This window comes from Hypanus sabinus, chromosome 6 (genome assembly GCF_030144855.1).
Source record: "Hypanus sabinus isolate sHypSab1 chromosome 6, sHypSab1.hap1, whole genome shotgun sequence".
NCBI lineage: Eukaryota > Metazoa > Chordata > Chondrichthyes > Myliobatiformes > Dasyatidae > Hypanus > Hypanus sabinus.
This window is the reverse complement of record NC_082711.1, coordinates 11,072,413-11,089,836: the sequence shown is the minus strand read 5'-3', so window position 1 is coordinate 11,089,836 and position 17,424 is coordinate 11,072,413. Positions and strand designations below refer to the sequence as shown.

The window sequence follows — 17,424 nt, the reverse complement described above, 5'->3', positions numbered from 1 at the left end:
TTTGTCTTGTCACAGTGCGAGGTATGCGCACAGAATAATGTTCAAAAGGGAATTACAACCCCAATAGGTCACATTCCTGTACCTGAAGGACCATTTAAACATCTAGTGATCGATTACGTAGACATGATAAAGACAGTGAGAGGGAAAAGATACATGCTGGTAGTAATTGATCGATTTAGCAGATGGGTGGAGGCGGTACCTTCAAGAGATCAAGGGGCAAAAACAGTGGTAAAATTTCTGACAGATGAAGTGATCCCAAGGTTTGGAATACCTACAGAAGTTAGCTCAGACAATGGTTCAGCTTTTATCCAGAAAGTGGTACTACAGGTGCTGAGGATAAAGCAAAGATTTGGATGTGTATACCACCCTCAGTTGCAGGGCATGGTAGAGAGAATTAATGGAACCCTGAAAGCCGAACTAAACAAAATCTGTGCAGACACTAAACTTAATTGGGTCGATGCTTTACCGTTAGCATTGATGAGTTACCGCATGCAAACTAATCGAATCACATGCCTGACACCGCATGAGATGCTCACTAGGAAGCTATCATACCTGTAATAGGGGTAAGCAAAAATGTTGAATGGATAAACTATATATACTACAATCAACAGAGATTCATCAACTACACCGATGATGCACTGGAGGTCTTAGGGCAACAGCTAGATGCAACTAGCAGGATGGCGTGGCAAAACAGACAGGTACTGGATTGGCTTTTGGCAGAAAAAGGGTGTGTGTGTGTAATGTTTGGAGAACAACGCTGCACTTTCATACCGAACAATACTAGCCCAGAAGGGTCTTTCACCAGAGCAATGAATAAATTAAAGAATCTGCGGACGGAGGTCAAACAGAATGCAGGATTTGAACATTAGCTCTTTGATTGGTTGGAAAATAGACTCGGAGGACGGGGAGCATGGCTGACTAAAATAGCAGTAACTGTCAGTATTGTATTGTTGAGCTGTGCTGTTTTCTTCCTTGTCTCAAGTCCCTTGGAGTGCGTGCTGCAACCAAACAATTTCCGACGCTCGTGGCAATTACTGAAGCAAGCTTAGTGGAGAAAGAAACACCGAAAATGTATCGTTACAGCCTACAACACCTGCAGGATGAACAAGAGCAAAACGATAATGTGGGAGTAGATTGTAAGGGCTTCTGAGTCTTTTTCCCTGTCTCAGGTACAAAGGGACAGGTTTTTGTCTCAGCGGCCCAGGGTAACAGGGAGAGAATACTTTGAGGTCTTGGCGCAGAAAATTATAGTTTACCCGAGATTTAGGAATAAGTGCTTGAGTTTATTGGGGCTTTTGTGCACCGACTCTTAGTCTTCTGTCTCTGTGTCTCAAAGGGGGGATATATTGGGAGTATAAAAGTTGCATTATTTGCTGTGTAACCAAAACTATGTAGTCAGCTTGCTATGCATGTATCCAAAATGAAATCCTAGGAATGTAGAAGACAATGGTGTGTTAATGAGAGGTAGCTAAAGAGATGTAGATTAGAACATTGGTCAGTTCTGAGTTTGCTATTTGCTATGCATGTACCCAATTTAGCAGGAGAATGAAATATTAAGAATGTAGAAGACAATGGCGTGTTAATGAAAGGTAGCTAAGAGATGTAGATTAGAACATGATTAAGTCACGAAGTATTAAGAATGTAAACTTGCTATTAGCTAGAGAATGAAATCTTAGGAATGTAAAAGACAATGGTGTGGTAATGAGAGGTAGCTAAGAGATGTAGATTAGAACATGATTAAGTCAATGGGTAGAAACAATAGCGACAAGATCTACGTGTGGTACGTGTGATACGCAACTATAGCAACTGGACCAGGAGATTGCTATTAAAAATGCTATGTACAAGGATCGGTGGGCAATCAGCGACTAGCTCAATGACGGTCTCAGCTTTGATTTGCAAATTAAAGTTTAACCCTTCTTGAAGAATCTTCTGCATCTCTTGGTCATTTGTGGGGCACGAGAAACCACGACAAAGGCAGAGGGATGGGGTTGAGAGGGATGATAAATCAGCCATGAAGGAATGGTGGAACAGACTCGATGGGCCGAGTGGCCTAATTCTGCTCCCTTTCCATGGTCACAATGAGGCAGGTTGGGAGATTAATGGTTCATCATTACTGTATGAGAGATCCACTCAAGAGACTGATAAGAGTGGGACAGAAGCTGTCCTTGAGCCTAGTAGAGCTTGTTTTCAAATTTCTCTACCTTCCATCTGAGGAGAGGGTCTTTGTTTAACGTGGCTGCTTTCTGAAGGCTAGACTGAGGGATCAAGGTTGAGGTTTATAAGATTATGAGGGGTAAAAATAGGGTAGACTGCAGGAATCTCTCCCCCATATCAGGGACTGATAAAACTAGAGGGCATAGATTTAGGATCAAGGGGAAGGGATGTCCGATTAGAATAAGCACAGGAGATTCTGGAATCCAGGGAACACACACAAAATGCTAGAACTCAGCAGATCAGGCAGCATCTATGGAGAGGAATAAACAGACAATGGCTTGGGCCTGGATTGGAAAGGAAGAGGAAGAGGAAGAGGCCAGAATAAGGAGGTGGGGGAGGGGAGAGAAAGGAGTACAAGTTTAAAGGTGACAGGTGAAGTCAGGCACGTGGGTGGGGGAGGGGGATGAAGTGAGTAGGTGGAAAAAATGTTAGACTTTAGAATTCTTATTTTTCTTGTCGTTTAACTTTCCTATGCTTGCTTATAATTTGTAATGTGTAATTGTTGGGTGAACTGTTGTGTAGCTGTACAACCTCCCACCGTCTGCCGCAATGCCCGGGGGCGGTCACTCACCCGTCCGTGCTCGAAGTAAACATGGTGAAGGAGCTCCACTCTGGTCGCCCTGACTGCCACAGCCCCTCCTCCGGGACGCAGGACGTGACACCAAATCTCCTCTCCAGCCTTGGGCACCGACTCACTGTCCAGCGTCAACAGGTCGAGGAAGGGGCTTCCTGAGGACAAGGTAGTGAGAGGGAGAGCCGTCATCAACTGTTGTTCGATCAGAGTGTACGATCGTTATTTTTTACCGTAGTTTGACTTTCTTATGAACATAGAACATAGTCCAGTACAGCACAGGTACATGCCCTTCGGCCCACGATGTTGTGCTGAACGGACTGGCCAATTAAACTAATTCCTTCTGCCTACACAATGTCTATATCCTCCATTTTCCTCCCATTCATGTACCTGTCTCTTAAAAGTCCCTGATGTCTCTGCCTCTACCACCTTCCCAGGCAGTTCATTCCAGATACCCACCACTCTCTGTGTACAAATAACTTACCCCTCACATCTCCTTTGAACCTACCCCCTCTCGCCTTCAATGCCCCGTGGTATTAGGCATTTCCACCCTGGGAAACAGATACTCCCTGTCCACTCTATCTATGTCTCTCATAATCTCATAAACCTCTATCAGATCTCCCCCCAGCCTTCACCGCTCTGCAGAAAACAAGCCCTTGAATCCGGGCAGCATCCTGATAAACCTCTTCCGGTTCCTCTGCAAAGCCTCGACATCTTCCCACAATGAGCTGACCAGAACTCTCTGCAATACGGCAGATGCAGCCTAACTGGAGCTTTATAAAGTTGCAACATAACCTCCTGCGTTTTGAACCCAATGCCTCGACTCAAAAAGGCAAGCTTTTTTAACCAAGGGACACCCTGTGCTTGCTTATATTTTTACATAACCACCCATGTGTGTAATTGTTCAGTGAATTTTGCAATAATTGCAGCATAGCAGGTTTTGTATTTTTCTAAAAACGTCTTAGTTTTCCTGTAACATGTGTCATGCCACTTGAATCTGGCAATTTCACAGATTAATTGTCATTGGAATACAGCCATAGGAAAGTACAGCACAGAAACAGGCCCTTTGGCCATCTAGTCCATGCCTGACCAATCTGCCTACTCCCATCGACCTGCACCCGGACCCTAATTCTCCATACCCCTACCAACAATGTACCTATCCAAACTTCTCTTAATTGTTGAAATCGAGCTCACATGCACCACTTGCGTTGGCAGCGCATTCATTCCACACTCTCACGACCCTCTGAGTGAAGAAGTTTCCCCTCATGTTCCCCATAAACTTCTCATCCTTAACCCTTGGTTGTAGTCCCACTCAACAAACAAGAGAAAATCTGCAGATGCTGGAAATCCAAGCAACACACACAAAATGCTGGAGGAATTCGGCAGGCCAGGCAGCATCTATGGGAAAGAATACAGTCGACGCTTAGGGCTGAGACCCTTCCTCAGAACTGGAGTAAAAAGTTGAGGAGTCGGGGTTAGAAGCTGGAGGAAGAATCACAAGATGATGGGTGAAATAAGAAGATAAACTTATTTCATCGATCTTTCCCCCAGGGCTGAGGAATCATGAACTAGAGAGTGTGGAATGGGATCAAACCTGGTTCTCTGGAACTGTGAGGTAGTGGCTCCCAAGGGAGACTCTGAGGCCACTACCAGGGCTCTGGGGAAGTGTTGACCCCCCAGGGGGAAAACAAGGCACTGGAAGAGCTCAGCACTTCGGGCAGTGGCTGTGGAGGAAGGACATTGGCTCTTCGGGTCTAAGAGGGCCGGGGGGAGGATGAGACAGGCGCTGAAAGGTGCATGAACCCAGGAACACTGCCTCAATATTTCTGCTCTCTCTTTGCACTATGTATTTCTCACTGGCATTTAGAGTATATATAGCACTGCACTGCTGTAGCAAAACAACAAATTTCACAACGTACGTCAGTGATAATAAACCTGATTCTGATCCGGCCCCAAGCACTCACCATCAGCCCCGAAAAATCTGTATGCCGTCTTCTTCCCCGGGAGGGTCATCTTGTCCTCATCCTCCGTCAGCTTCATGCAAGGGTCACCGTTCACCTGCGTCAGCTGCAGAGGGAGGGGCAGGTCAGCCACTGCAAGGCTGGGGAAGACGGCTGGAGATTACTGGGCAATGACCCATCGATACCAAAGTGGGGACTGGCCAGAGCGGGCAGGTGAGGGGACATCTGACCACTGTGTCCACAACCACCTCTCCTGTCCTGTCCCGGTCGAGGGGGGGGGGGGGGGGACGGTTCACAATCCGCCCCAATAAATTAGACTCCTTTTCCCAGAGCACAATTCAAAATTCAGTTATATTCATTTTCTTGCAGGCATTTTGAGGGGAAAAAATACTACAGAATTTATGGAAAAAACTACATATAAACAGTTCAGAGTTGTGGTGAGTGAGGTTATCTACGTTGGTTCAGGAGGCTGGTGGTTGGAGGGTAATAACTGTTGCTGAACTTGCTGGAGCAGCACCCTAAGACTCCTGTACCTCCTTTCTGATGGTAGTAACGAGAAGAGGAGAGGGCCTGGATCGTGGGGGTGTAATGAGCTCTTCAGGGCTGTGTGGGGCGCTGACCACCTGAACTGGTTACTTGTTGTTTAATGCGAGTAGTTAATTGTTCCCTGTGTTTTTCCTGAGCAACTCGCTCTCTGTGATGCAATCTGCTACAGCTCGTTAAGTTTATTTTGATTGGCCCGGGGATTCTGCGGCAGTTGTATTATTTAAGCGGACGCCTGATTATCGCTAATCATGGGGTCCTAGGTTCGAGAATGTGTCTTGCGGTGTCACTTGGCCGAACTGCCGATGTTCTGTTGGAATTCTTGTGAATAAATTCAGGTTGCCATCTCCACATTGGAGTCTGTCTTTCATTCGCACTTGGGTTCCAACATTACCAATGCACATTGTGACGGGGGTGTCTTTGATTACATATGTTGTGTCAGTTTCATAGAGTAATACAAATCAGAAATAGGCCATTCAGCCCAACCGTCCATGCTGACCATCCGAACTGGTCTGTCTTACCTGTGCTTGGCCCATATTTCTCCACATCTTTCATATCCATGTACCTGTCCAATTTTTTTTTAATGTAGGTAAATTGCATTGGTAAATTTGTTTATTATTGTTACATGTTCTGAGCTACATTGTAAACTTAGATTTACATGCCAGCTATACAGATCATTTCATTTTTTAAAAAGCGCATGGGAAAACAGTAGCAGAATGCAGTATTTGTGTTACAGGTAGAGAAGTGAAGGTGCAAGGTCATAACAAAGTGGTCTGAGGTCATAGTAGGAGACCGTTCAACAGTCTCATAACAGCACGACAGAAGCTGTCCAAGACCCTGGCGATAAGCGCTTTCTGGCATTTGTACCTCCTGCCCGGTGGGAGGGGGGAGAAGAGGGAATGTCTGGGCGAGTGGGGTGTTTGATTACGCCAGCAGTGAGAAGTGTAGACAGAGTCCAGGGAGGAGAGGCTGGTTCCTGTGACGTGCGGAGCTCTGTCCACAACTCTCTGCAGTGTCTGGTGGTCTCGGGCAGAGCAGTTTCCGTACCGAGCCGAGATGTATCTGAAAAGGTTATTTTTAAGATGAATTGATAAAAATTGGTGAGGGTCTAAGACAGAGGTTTCCAACCTGGAGTGCACGGACCCCTCTGGTAATGATAGGGGTCCGTGGCATAAAAAAGGTTGGGAACCCCTGGTCTTCTGGACTTCTTTAGCCTCCTGAGGAAGTAGAGTCCTCAGCACACGTGACAATAACAATGAGTAAAGGCCTCAGAGAGTGTGGAGGGGATTGACCAGGATGCTGCTTGAATCAGAGAGCATGTCTTATATGAAGATAGTCTGAGTGAGCTAAGAATTCTCTCTCTGGAGCAGAGGATGATGACAGGTGACTGGATGGAGGTGTACAAGATGATCAGAGGCATAGATTGAGTGGAGAGCCCGAGACTTTTTCCCCCAGAGTGGAAACGACAAATACAGGTGAGATTAATTTTAAGGTGATCGGAGGAAAGTGTAGCGGGGAAGTCAGAGACGGGGTTTCCTTTAGACAGAGTGTAGTTGTGCATGGAACACCCTGTCAGGTGCAGATACATTAGGGACATTTAAGACACTCTTATTTCACACTTATTGATATATACATGGTTTCCTCCAGGGAAAATCTTGCCTAATAAATCTGTTGGAATTCTTTGAAGAAATAACAAGCAGGATAGACAAAGGAGGATGTTGAGTAACTTGGATTTTCAGAAGGCCTTTGATAAGGTGCCACTCATGAGGCTGCTTAACAAGTTATGAGCTCACAGTATTACAGGAAAGATTCTAGCATTAATAAAGCAGTGGCTGATTGGCAGGAGGCAAAGTGTGGGAATAAATGGAGCCTTTTCTGGTTGGCTGCCGGTGACTACACTGTTCCACAGGGCTCTGTGTTGGAACCGATTCTTTTTATGTTATATGTCAATGATTAGTATGATGGAATTGATGGCTTTGTTGCAAACTTTGCATAAGGTATAAAGACAGGAGGGGGGTGTAGGTAGCTTTGAGGAAGTAGAGAGGCTACAGAAGGACTTAAGACAGATTAGGGAATGGGCAAATAAATGGCAGATGGAATACGGTGTCGGGAAGTGTCTGGTCATGCACTTTGGTGGAAGAAATGAAAGGATTGATTATTTTCTAAATGGAGAGAAATTACAAATAACTGAGATGCAGAGGGACTTGGATGTCCTTGTTCAGGATTCCCTACAGGTTAATTTGCAGGTTGAGTCTGTGGTGAGGAAGGCAAATGCGATCTTAGTATTCATTTCAAGAGTTCTAGATTATAAAAGCAAGGATGTAATATTGAGACTTTATAAAGCACTGGAGAGGCCTCACTTGGAGTATTGTGAGCAGGTTTGGGCCCCTTGTCTTAGAAAGGAGGTGCTGAAACTGGAGAGGGTTCAAAGGAGGTTCACGAAAATGATCCCAGGATTGAATGGCTTGTCATATGAAGAGTGTTTGATGGCTCTGGGCCTGTATTCACTAAAACTCAGTACAATGAGGGTTGACCTCATTGAAACCTATCGAATGGTGAAAGGGCTTGATAGAGTGGATGTGGAGAGGATGTTTCCTAAAGTGGGAGAGTCTAAGACCAGAGGACACAGCCTCGGAATAGAGGAACGTCCTTTTAGAATGGAGATGAGGAGGAATTTCTTTAGCCAGATGGTGGTGAATCTATGGAATTATTTGCCACAGGCAGCTGTGGAGGCCAAGTCTTTATGTATGTTTAAGGCAGAGGTTGATAGATTCTTGATTGGTCAGGGCATGAAGGGATACAGGGAGAAGGTAGGAGATTGGGGTTAAGGGGAAAATTGGAGCAAACATGAAATAGCAGAGCAGATGTGATGGGCCAAATGGCCTTATTCTGCTACTATATCTTATGGTCTTATAGTCACATGATGATATAAAAATGGAGGGCTGTATAGGAGGGAAAGGTTAGATTGCTCTTGGAGCAGGCTAAAGGGTCGGCACAACATTGTGGGCCGAAGGGCCTGTGATGTGTTGTGATGTTCTGTGCTGAGTTTGAAAGGGCATTTGGGCAGGTACATGAGTAGGAAAGGTGCAGATGGGTGGATAGGGCCTGTTTGTTTCACAGTGGTTCTCTTAACCTGGTTTTATCATACTGATGCTTGTGGAATCTTGCTGTGCCCTGGCACGTCTCTGACCCGACAGTGTGGAAGGGCCTGATTGGCTGAAATGCCTTCCGGAGGCATTGAGGAGGACGGAAGGGGAACGGAAAGCTTTTTTTTGCCTTACCTTGTAGACACAGCCCAGCGAGGGCTGAGCAGGGCAGGTGACCAGGTGAGTGCCCACTCCCACCGAGTCCACCGCATTCGGCTGCGTGCAGCAGAAGGGACGAGGGAGCGAGAGTGAGAGAAGTGAAGGGGGGGGATTGAGAGGGAAGGAGAGGGGGATTGTGGGAGAGGGAAAGAGTGAGGGAGGGGGAGTGAGATAAAGAGAAAGGGGAAGGAGTGAAAGGATGAAGACAGAAACCAGCAGTTAAATTAAGTGATATATTTGCTTGCTTTGGAGAAATATTTCCCCTTGGTTTCTCTCTCCTAACTCCCTCCACTTGCTCTCCCCCTCATTCTTCCTCTCCAAACCCCCCTTCCTGCCTCTTTCCTCTCCCTGTGTTTCCAACCCTCTCCATCTCTCTTCTCACCCTTACTCCTTTCCTTTTTCCACACACACAGACACACACACACACACACCTCTCCCCTCCCCCGGCTTTTCTTCCAACCCTTCTTCAGTCTTCACCCCCCCCCCCCCTCTGCCCCCCACGTTGGATTCCTGCCCCTCACCTGCTGCTGGAGATTTATCAGATCCTTCTCACTGATGCCATTGGTGACGATGATCTGCATCTCTGAGAGCCCGGGCACTGCAAACCTGGAGAGGGGGAGGAGGACAGTGACGGGTGAGAGCGGAGCCGGAGGCGGGAGCTGGCGGACGGCCGGCGTCTGCCCTTACCTGTTTGCGCAGACCCGCAGCATGCGTCGGACCACCAGCGACTGGTGGAGCAGGTCGCCGCTGTCCAGCCGAAGCCCCAGGGCTCGGTAGCCGAGCTGATGGAGGGCCAAAGCCACGGCGCAGAAGTTGGGCACGCCGCTCCTGGGGACAACAGCACAGATTTCAGCCACCCTGCACCCGCAGAACTGGCAGCATCTCCTCCTTTTTCATCTTTTTATTAATTTTAAACAAACATAAATACAAACAGCTTGAGAGTACATGATGAATAGGTTAAGGTACAAATACATATAGATGATAAACCATATATAAACTCATAGCAATTACGAAAAATGGAGTAAATAAGAAAACCCCCCTCCCCAAAAAAAGAAAAAAAAACACTAACCAACATGGGTCATTGCATTATGTCAAATATACACAGTAGCGTCAATAACTCCGCACCTCCATTCAAATTATTAAGAATGATAAGAGTAAGGTTTAGGAAAAGTCAGTTTAGCTCATATTGAATAAATGGTCTCCAAGTTTCTTCAAATTTAACTGAAGGGTCAAAGTCAACACTTGTAATTTTTTCTAAGCTCAAACAAGAGATAGTTTGAGAAAACCACTTAAATATAGTTGGAGGATTAATTTCTTTCCAGTTCAATTGGACAGATCTTCTAGCCATTAATGTAACAAATGCAATCATCCGCCGAGCTGAGGGGAATAAACAAATATTATCCACCATTGGTAAACTGAAAATTGCAGTAATAGGATGTGGTTGCAATTTGATATTCAGAACTGTTGAAATAATACCGAAAATACCTTTCCAATAATTTTGCAACAGCGGCAAGACCAAAACATGTAGGTCAACGAAGCGACTTCAGAATGACATCTGTCACAGGCTGGATTAACATGAGAGTAAAATCGAGCAAGTTTATCCTTGGACATGTGAGCCCTATGAACAACCTTAAATTGTATTAGGGCATGTTTAGCACAAATAGAAGAAGAATTGACTAATTGTAAAATTTTCTCCCACTGCTCAGTGGGTATAAGACAGTGAAGTTCAAAGCTAGAATTTTTTCCGTAATGTCCATTGGACATAATTTTGGAAAAGACTAACATATTATTCAAGAAATTTCTAACTTGCAAGTATCTAAAAAAATTAGTTTTAGGCAAATTATATTTATTGGATAGCTGTTCAAAGGACATAAAACTGTTGTCTAAAAATAGATCACGAAAACATGTTATACCTTTTGTTTTCCATAATACAAAGGCTTGATCCTTAAAAGAGGGCTGAAAAAAAAAGTTAGATATAATAGGGCTTGATAAGATAAACTTATTCAAGCCAAAGAATTTACGAAATTGAAACCACATTCCTACTGTATGTTTAACAATGGGATTAGTTATTTGTTTATTCAATTTAGATGAAGCAAAAGGAAGTGAAGATCCTAAAATAGAAAACAATGAGAAGTCTTGTACAGATTTACATTCCAAATTTACCCATTATGGGCAAGGTGCTATAATCGATTCTTGTGTCCAAAATATTAAATATCGAATATTAACTGCCCAACAGTAAAATCCTAGGTTTGGCAAAGCCAAACCACCTTCCTTCTTAGGCTTCTGTAAGTATTTTTTACTTAATCTAGGATTTTTATTCTGCCACATATATGAGGATATTTTGGAGTCAATAATATCAAAAAAAGATTTAGGAATAAAAATTGGTAATGCTTGGAATAAATATAAAAAGTTGGGTAATACTATAATCTTAATAGTAAATAGTACTAATTCGACCAACCAATGACAAAGATAATGGGGACCACCTGGTAACAAGTTGCTTTATTTGGTCAATTAAAGGTAAAAAATTAACTTGAAATAAATCCTTATGTTTCTTGGTAATTTTAATACCCAAATAATTAAATGATCTGCGACAATTTTAAATGGTAAGTGTTTATAAATTGAAACTTGCATATTTAATGTAAATAGTTCACTCTTATTAAAATTCAGTTTGTAGCCAGAAAAGCTACTAAACTGAGCAAGTAAGGATAAAATAGCAGGAATAGATCTCTGAGGGTCAGATATGCATAGTAACAAATAATCAGCATATAATGATAACTTTTATTGGGGGGGGGCACTGTGTATAGATTTGGTCATCCTGTTACAGGACAGCAGAAAGCAGTGGTTCTAGGCCCAGAGTTCAAAGTCTATAATCAATGAGAGTCCTGGGGTCAGAACTTGGGAATGAAAGGGTTAACGTGTGAGGAGCATTTGATGGCTCTGGGCCTGTACTTCTGGGCTGGAGTTCTGAAGAATGACAGGGAATCTCAATGAGACTATTGAATATTGAAAGGCCTGGACAGAGTGGACATGAGGTGGATGTTTGCTGTAGTGCCGGGAGTCTAGGGCTGGAGGGCACAGTCTCAGAATACAGGAACATCCCTTTAGAACAGAGATAAGGTGTCTCTTCAGCCAGGGGGTGGTGAAACTTGCGAATTCATTGCCAAGTCATTAGGTGTGTTTAAAGCCCAGGTTCACGGGTGTCAAAGGTTAAAGGGAGAGGGCAGAGGAATGGAGTTCAGCCATGATTGAATGGCAGAACCGATTCGATGGGCCAAATGGCCCAATTCTGCTCTTATGTCTTATGGTCTAATATCAGAGGTCGAAACTGAAGTTGGTGAGTCTGGAGGTTGTCTGCGAATGCGGGACAGGAACGACCGCCCCCGCGATCACAGGGGCGTGTCTGGTGGCAGACAGTCTGTCTGTTCTGCTGAACCTCGTGGGCGGGCTGTGTCGGCATCAGAACGTGTGGTGAACACTCGCAGGCACGTCCTCAGGTCGTGTTGGTCAGCGCAAACGAGGAGTCTCACGGTACGCTCCCACGTACGCGTGACACAGCGCGTGGACGCGTCTCACTCCGGGAACTCTGCGGATTGTCTGTTGGCTGGTTCGCACCATTTGTTCCTTCTTTTTCACACAATGGATACTTGACAGTTTGTTTCCGAGAATTTTACTGAACTCTGAGCTGTCATTGTGTTGTGCTGACCACTGTTACCATGGCATCGCAGACTAATAACCCTGATTCTGAAGCCTCACGAGGACGCTGCCTGGACACCGGCCCCCTCTCTGCCGCCGGGCACGTACCACCAGGCTCAGGGACAGCGTCTATCCTGCTTTAAATAAACCCAGTGACTTGGCCTCCGCAGCAGATAAACTAATTCCAACTCCAAAGTTAATGGGAACGTGCAAACCACAAACCACCATTCCCCCCCGCCTTCCTAAAGTCCTGGGACTAGCTGATCTGCTCTGCCTCCATTCCAAACACCCACCACCATCGGACTGGGTAACACAGCAGTCAGCATGAACCCCAGCAGTCGGGGTTCTATTCCCGCTGCTGCCTGTAAGGAGTTTATACTTCCTCGCCGTGACTTTGCGAGTTTCCTCTGGGTGCTCCAGCCTCCTCCCACGGTCCAAGTGTCTGCAGACTGTAGAACTAAACCAATTCTTTTACTGCACACCCTCCAATCTCAGCTTCTCCACACTGCACGTTGTATTAATGCGATCACTCGAGTCAAGCACACTGTTCTCCCACGGGGTTAGTCCCTTAATGGAGGACGACTGTGCGTGACTTTGTTTAACGTGGGGAGGCTGCCGCCGGCAGCCCTGGACAGATTGGGGTCAGGGTCCGGATGGGCGACCATTCTCTGCCATTGTGACGTGCCGTCACCCTCTGCTTGCTGCACCACTCGCGGTTGGACTGCTCTTTGTCCGGAACCTACCCCTCGAACTTTCCGCCACGGGTGACCCCACCAGGAGCCGAGCTCCGGACGGCATCACTCCCGGGGCCTCAGGGACTCACGCGCCTCCCCACCGGGACAAAGCGGGACAAAGGCCCCCATCCCTTTCCACACTGTGATCGGATCGTGCCGACCTGGAGTGGCTCCGGCCACCTACCTCGTCACATTGTAGGTGTCCACCACGGCGGCAAAGTTCCTGGGAGACGAGGAGGCGAAGGAGACGAAGGCCGCAAGCTCGGACAGGTTGACCTGGCGCTCGGGAACCTCGAGGACCTCACAGACCCGGGAGAGCCAGTCTTTGCAGAGAGATGCGAAATCCAGCGCTGGCGTAGACCCGCACGCAGGCCCGAGACCCTGCGAGAGACAGAGACACACTAAATCCAGCGCTGGCATAGACACACACGCAGGCCCCAGACCCCGCGAGAAACAGAGAGACACTAAATCCAGCGCTGGCGTAGACCCGCACGCAGGCCCCAGACCCCGCGAGAGACAGAGAGACACTAAATCCAGCGCTGGCGTAGACCCGCACGCAGGCCCCAGACCCCGCGAGAGACAGAGAGACACTAAATCCAGCGCTGGCATAGACCCGCACGCAGGCCCCAGACCCTGCGAGACAGAGAGACACTAAATCCAGCGCTGGCGTAGACCCGCACGCAGGCCCCAGACCCTGCGAGAGACACAGACACACTAAATCCAGCGCTGGCATAGACCCACACGCAGGCCCCAGACCCTGAGAGAGACAGAGACACACTAAATCCAGAGCTCGTGTAGAACCGCACGCAGGCCCCAGACCCCGCGAGAGACAGAGAGACACTAAATCCAGCGCTGGCGTAGACCCGCACGCAGGCCCAGACCCTGCGAGAGACAGAGACACACTAAATCCAGCGCTGGCGTAGACCCGCACGCAGGCCCCAGACCCCGCGAGAGACAGAGAGACACTAAATCCAGCGCTGGCATAGACCCGCACGCAGGCCCCGGACCCTGCGAGACAGAGAGACACTAAATCCAGCGCTGGCGTAGACCCGCACGCAGGCCCCAGACCCTGCGAGACAGAGAGACACTAAATCCAGCGCTGGCGTAGACCCGCACGCAGGCCCCAGACCCTGCGAGACAGAGAGACACTAAATCCAGCGCTGGCATAGACCCGCACGCAGGCCCCAGACCCTGAGAGAGACAGAGACACACTAAATCCAGAGCTCGTGTAGAACCGCACGCAGGCCCCAGACCCCGCGAGAGACAGAGAGACACTAAATCCAGCGCTGGCGTAGACCCGCACACAGGCCCCAGACCCTGCGAGAGATACTAAATCCAGTGCTGGCATAGACCTGCACGCAGGCCCCAGACCCTGCGAGAGACAGAGAGACACTAAATCCAGCGCTGGCATAGACCCGCACGCAGGCCCCAGACCCTGCGAGAGACAGAGAGACACTAAATCCAGCGCTGGCATAGACCCGCACGCAGGCCCCAGACCCTGCGAGAGACAGAGAGACACTAAATCCAGTGCTGGCATAGACCCGCACGCAGGCCCCAGACCCTGCGAGAGACAGAGAGACACTAAATCCAGCGCTGGCATAGACCCGCACGCAGGCCCCAGACCCTGCGAGAGACAGAGAGACACTAAATCCAGCGATGGCGTAGACCCGCACGCAGGCCCCAGACCCTGAGAGAGACAGAGACACACTAAATCCAGAGCTCATGTAGACCCGCACACAGGCCCCAGACCCTGCGAGAGACACTAAATCCAGTGCTGGCATAGACCTGCACGCAGGCCCCAGACCCTGCGAGAGACAGAAAGACACTGAGACACTAAATCCCATGGGTATGGGGAAGAGGAGGCGGGACATCATTCTCCTGGACTCTGTGGGAGTACACCTTCCTCCCAGCGTGCTCCTTACCACAGCAGTGCTACCTGCACAGGGCTCCGTGGGCACTGTAGCGCAGTGGATAGAGTTGCTGACTCATGGCTCCAGAGCAATCCCAGACTCCAGCATCATCCGCGTGGAGCCCACACCTTTTCCCCGTGACCAGGCAGGTTTCCATCGGGAGCCCAGGTATCCTCCCACATCCCAACAAAGTCCGCGAGCTAACTGGCTGCCGTAAGGAGTTGTTAGCGGGTAAGTGGGGGAGCAGTTGGTGGGAATGTGTGAGGAATTAAATTCCTCAGGAAGGCAGCATCCATTGTGAGGGAGCTTTGCATTGCAGGTCATCTCCTCTTCTCATTACTAACATCGAGGAGGAGGTACAGTGACCCGAGGACCCACACTCAACAGCCTCTTCCCCTCAAAATCACAATTCCCAGTGGTCCATGAGCACTACCCCACTATTCCCCCTTTGCACTGGCTATCTATCTATTTGCGAGTATTTTTTATTGTAAATGACAGTCATTTTCTTTATCTTGCACTGTATCACTGCCGCAAAACAACAAATTTCACACCTGATTCGTAATCTGAACCTGGGTCGCACACACAAAATGCTGGAGGAACTGGCAGCATCTCTAGAAAAAAGTACAGTCGTCGCTTCAGACCGAGACCCTGCGAGGTCCTGCCAAAAGGTTTTGGCGCGAAAAGGTCGACTGTTCTTTTTCCATCGATGCTGCCTGGCCTGCCGAGCTCCCCGAGCATTTTGTGCGCGTTGCTCGGATTTCTAGCACCTGTTTGTAGCGTAAGTTGTTACGTACTCGTGACACGTGACAGTGGTACCCTTGTCACGCGACAGGTGTTGAAGCCATACTGGACTTGAGGTAATGGTCTTGTGATGGTGGAGTGATGTCATTTTCCCGCCAGTAGAGATCATGTGACTTTTTTTTAACAGGTTATAAAAGGAAGACCCCACCCTGTGAGGGGGGGGCAGTTCGTGGCTGGATTTGCCAAGTTGACTTCATGCCACTGCGTGATTTAATGTGATGACGCAGTTTAGTTGAAAGATGAAGTTTTATCTAATGCCTAAAGTTTAAAAGGTCATTGCCAGCAGGTTCTTTACAATACTGCATTTGAAAATCAGTGGAGAGTGAAGATCGGATTTCGGGAGTTAAAGATCGAGGAGAATCGATTTACGACAGTGAAATGGGTTCGACCTTATTTAATCCTTATTTGAAAGGAATTCGTTGACTTGTTCTCATGTTAATCTCTGCGGGATAGCAGAAGATTGAGGACAGTGTGATAAAGGAAAGGCTGTGATATAGAGAAAAATCGCGTCACACTATGTGGATTCGGGTGTTTTTAATGATTCGGTTTTAGAGTCGTTTCCAATAAGTAATCTGGAGATGCAGTTGCAAATTGAACAAATGAGGTTGGAACAAAGTAAAGCTGATTTGGAGCGTTGTAAATTGGAGGCGGATCTAAAGAAGAGAGAATTTGATTATGCAATGGAGGAATTAAGGTCTGGGAATCAGTCTTCTGGTTCTAAAAAACCGTTTGTTGCTAGTCAAGAAATTAAATTGGTCCCTCCATTTAGTGAAACAGAAATGGAAAGATATTTTCAACATTTTGAAACTATTGCTGGGATGTCAGAGTGGCCGAGAGATAAATGTGTTGTTACAGAGTGTAATTAAAGGCAAAGCACAACAAGTTTACACAGCTTTAACTGCTGCACAAGCACTTGATTATGATATTGTGAAGATGCATATTCTAAACGCATACGGATTAGTCCCAGAAGCATATAGAGAAAGATTCAGAAGTTTGAAAAAATCTGTGGAAAAAACTTATGTGGAATTTGCCTATGATAAAGCTATGTGTTTTGAGAGATGGGTTTCTTCTAAAAATGTAAATGGGGACTATAATACATTGAGAGAGCTGATTTTAATGGAGGAATTTAAAAGAAGCATTCCTGTTGAAGTAAGGACCTACTTAAATGAGAGGGGTACTAATAAATTGCAGGATTGTGCTAGATTAGCTGATGAGTATGTTTTAATCGATAAGAATAAATTTCCTCAGGGAATAAATTTTAAGCAGAAAAATAACATGGAGACTCAAGGTAAATCAGAAATTAAATCAGAAGTTTATGAGAAAGGTAAGGAGGAAGGAAAACCTGTGAAGGAAAGACAGTTTGGTCTTATTTGTAACTATTGTAAGAAGCCTGGCCATGTAATAGCTAACTGTTTCAGATTGAAAAAGGAAAGAGAAGGAAGCAGTTCCAGATGCTTTTGTGCAACATACTGAAGCACCTGTAAAATTAAAGGGTTTGATAAACACAAATGAGGCTTTGTTAGAGTCTGACCAGGTTAAAAAGGGATATGATCATTTTATAACTGAAGGGTTTGTATCCTTGAAAGAAGGATCTACTCCGGTGCCAATAAGAATCCTTAGGGATACTGGAGCTTCTCAATCACTGATGTTAGACAGTGTGTTGGAGTTTAATGAAGAGTCTGATACTGGTGA

General features: G+C 46.8%; 1 protein-coding gene across 1 annotated transcript in view; it reads right to left on the bottom strand.

The window, feature by feature from the left end:
* The window catches only part of naprt (nicotinate phosphoribosyltransferase), a 54,644-nt gene that overhangs the window by 18,412 nt on the left and 18,808 nt on the right, over positions 1-17,424 (bottom strand). Inside the window, exons 6-11 of the mRNA XM_059971706.1 lie at positions 13,206-13,402; positions 9,282-9,422; positions 9,116-9,200; positions 8,571-8,651; positions 4,750-4,852; positions 2,786-2,943 (exon numbers count right to left, since the gene is read on the bottom strand). Coding sequence (XP_059827689.1) covers positions 2,786-2,943; positions 4,750-4,852; positions 8,571-8,651; positions 9,116-9,200; positions 9,282-9,422; positions 13,206-13,402 — 765 coding nt within the window. The remainder of the gene's footprint in view (positions 1-2,785; positions 2,944-4,749; positions 4,853-8,570; positions 8,652-9,115; positions 9,201-9,281; positions 9,423-13,205; positions 13,403-17,424) is intronic.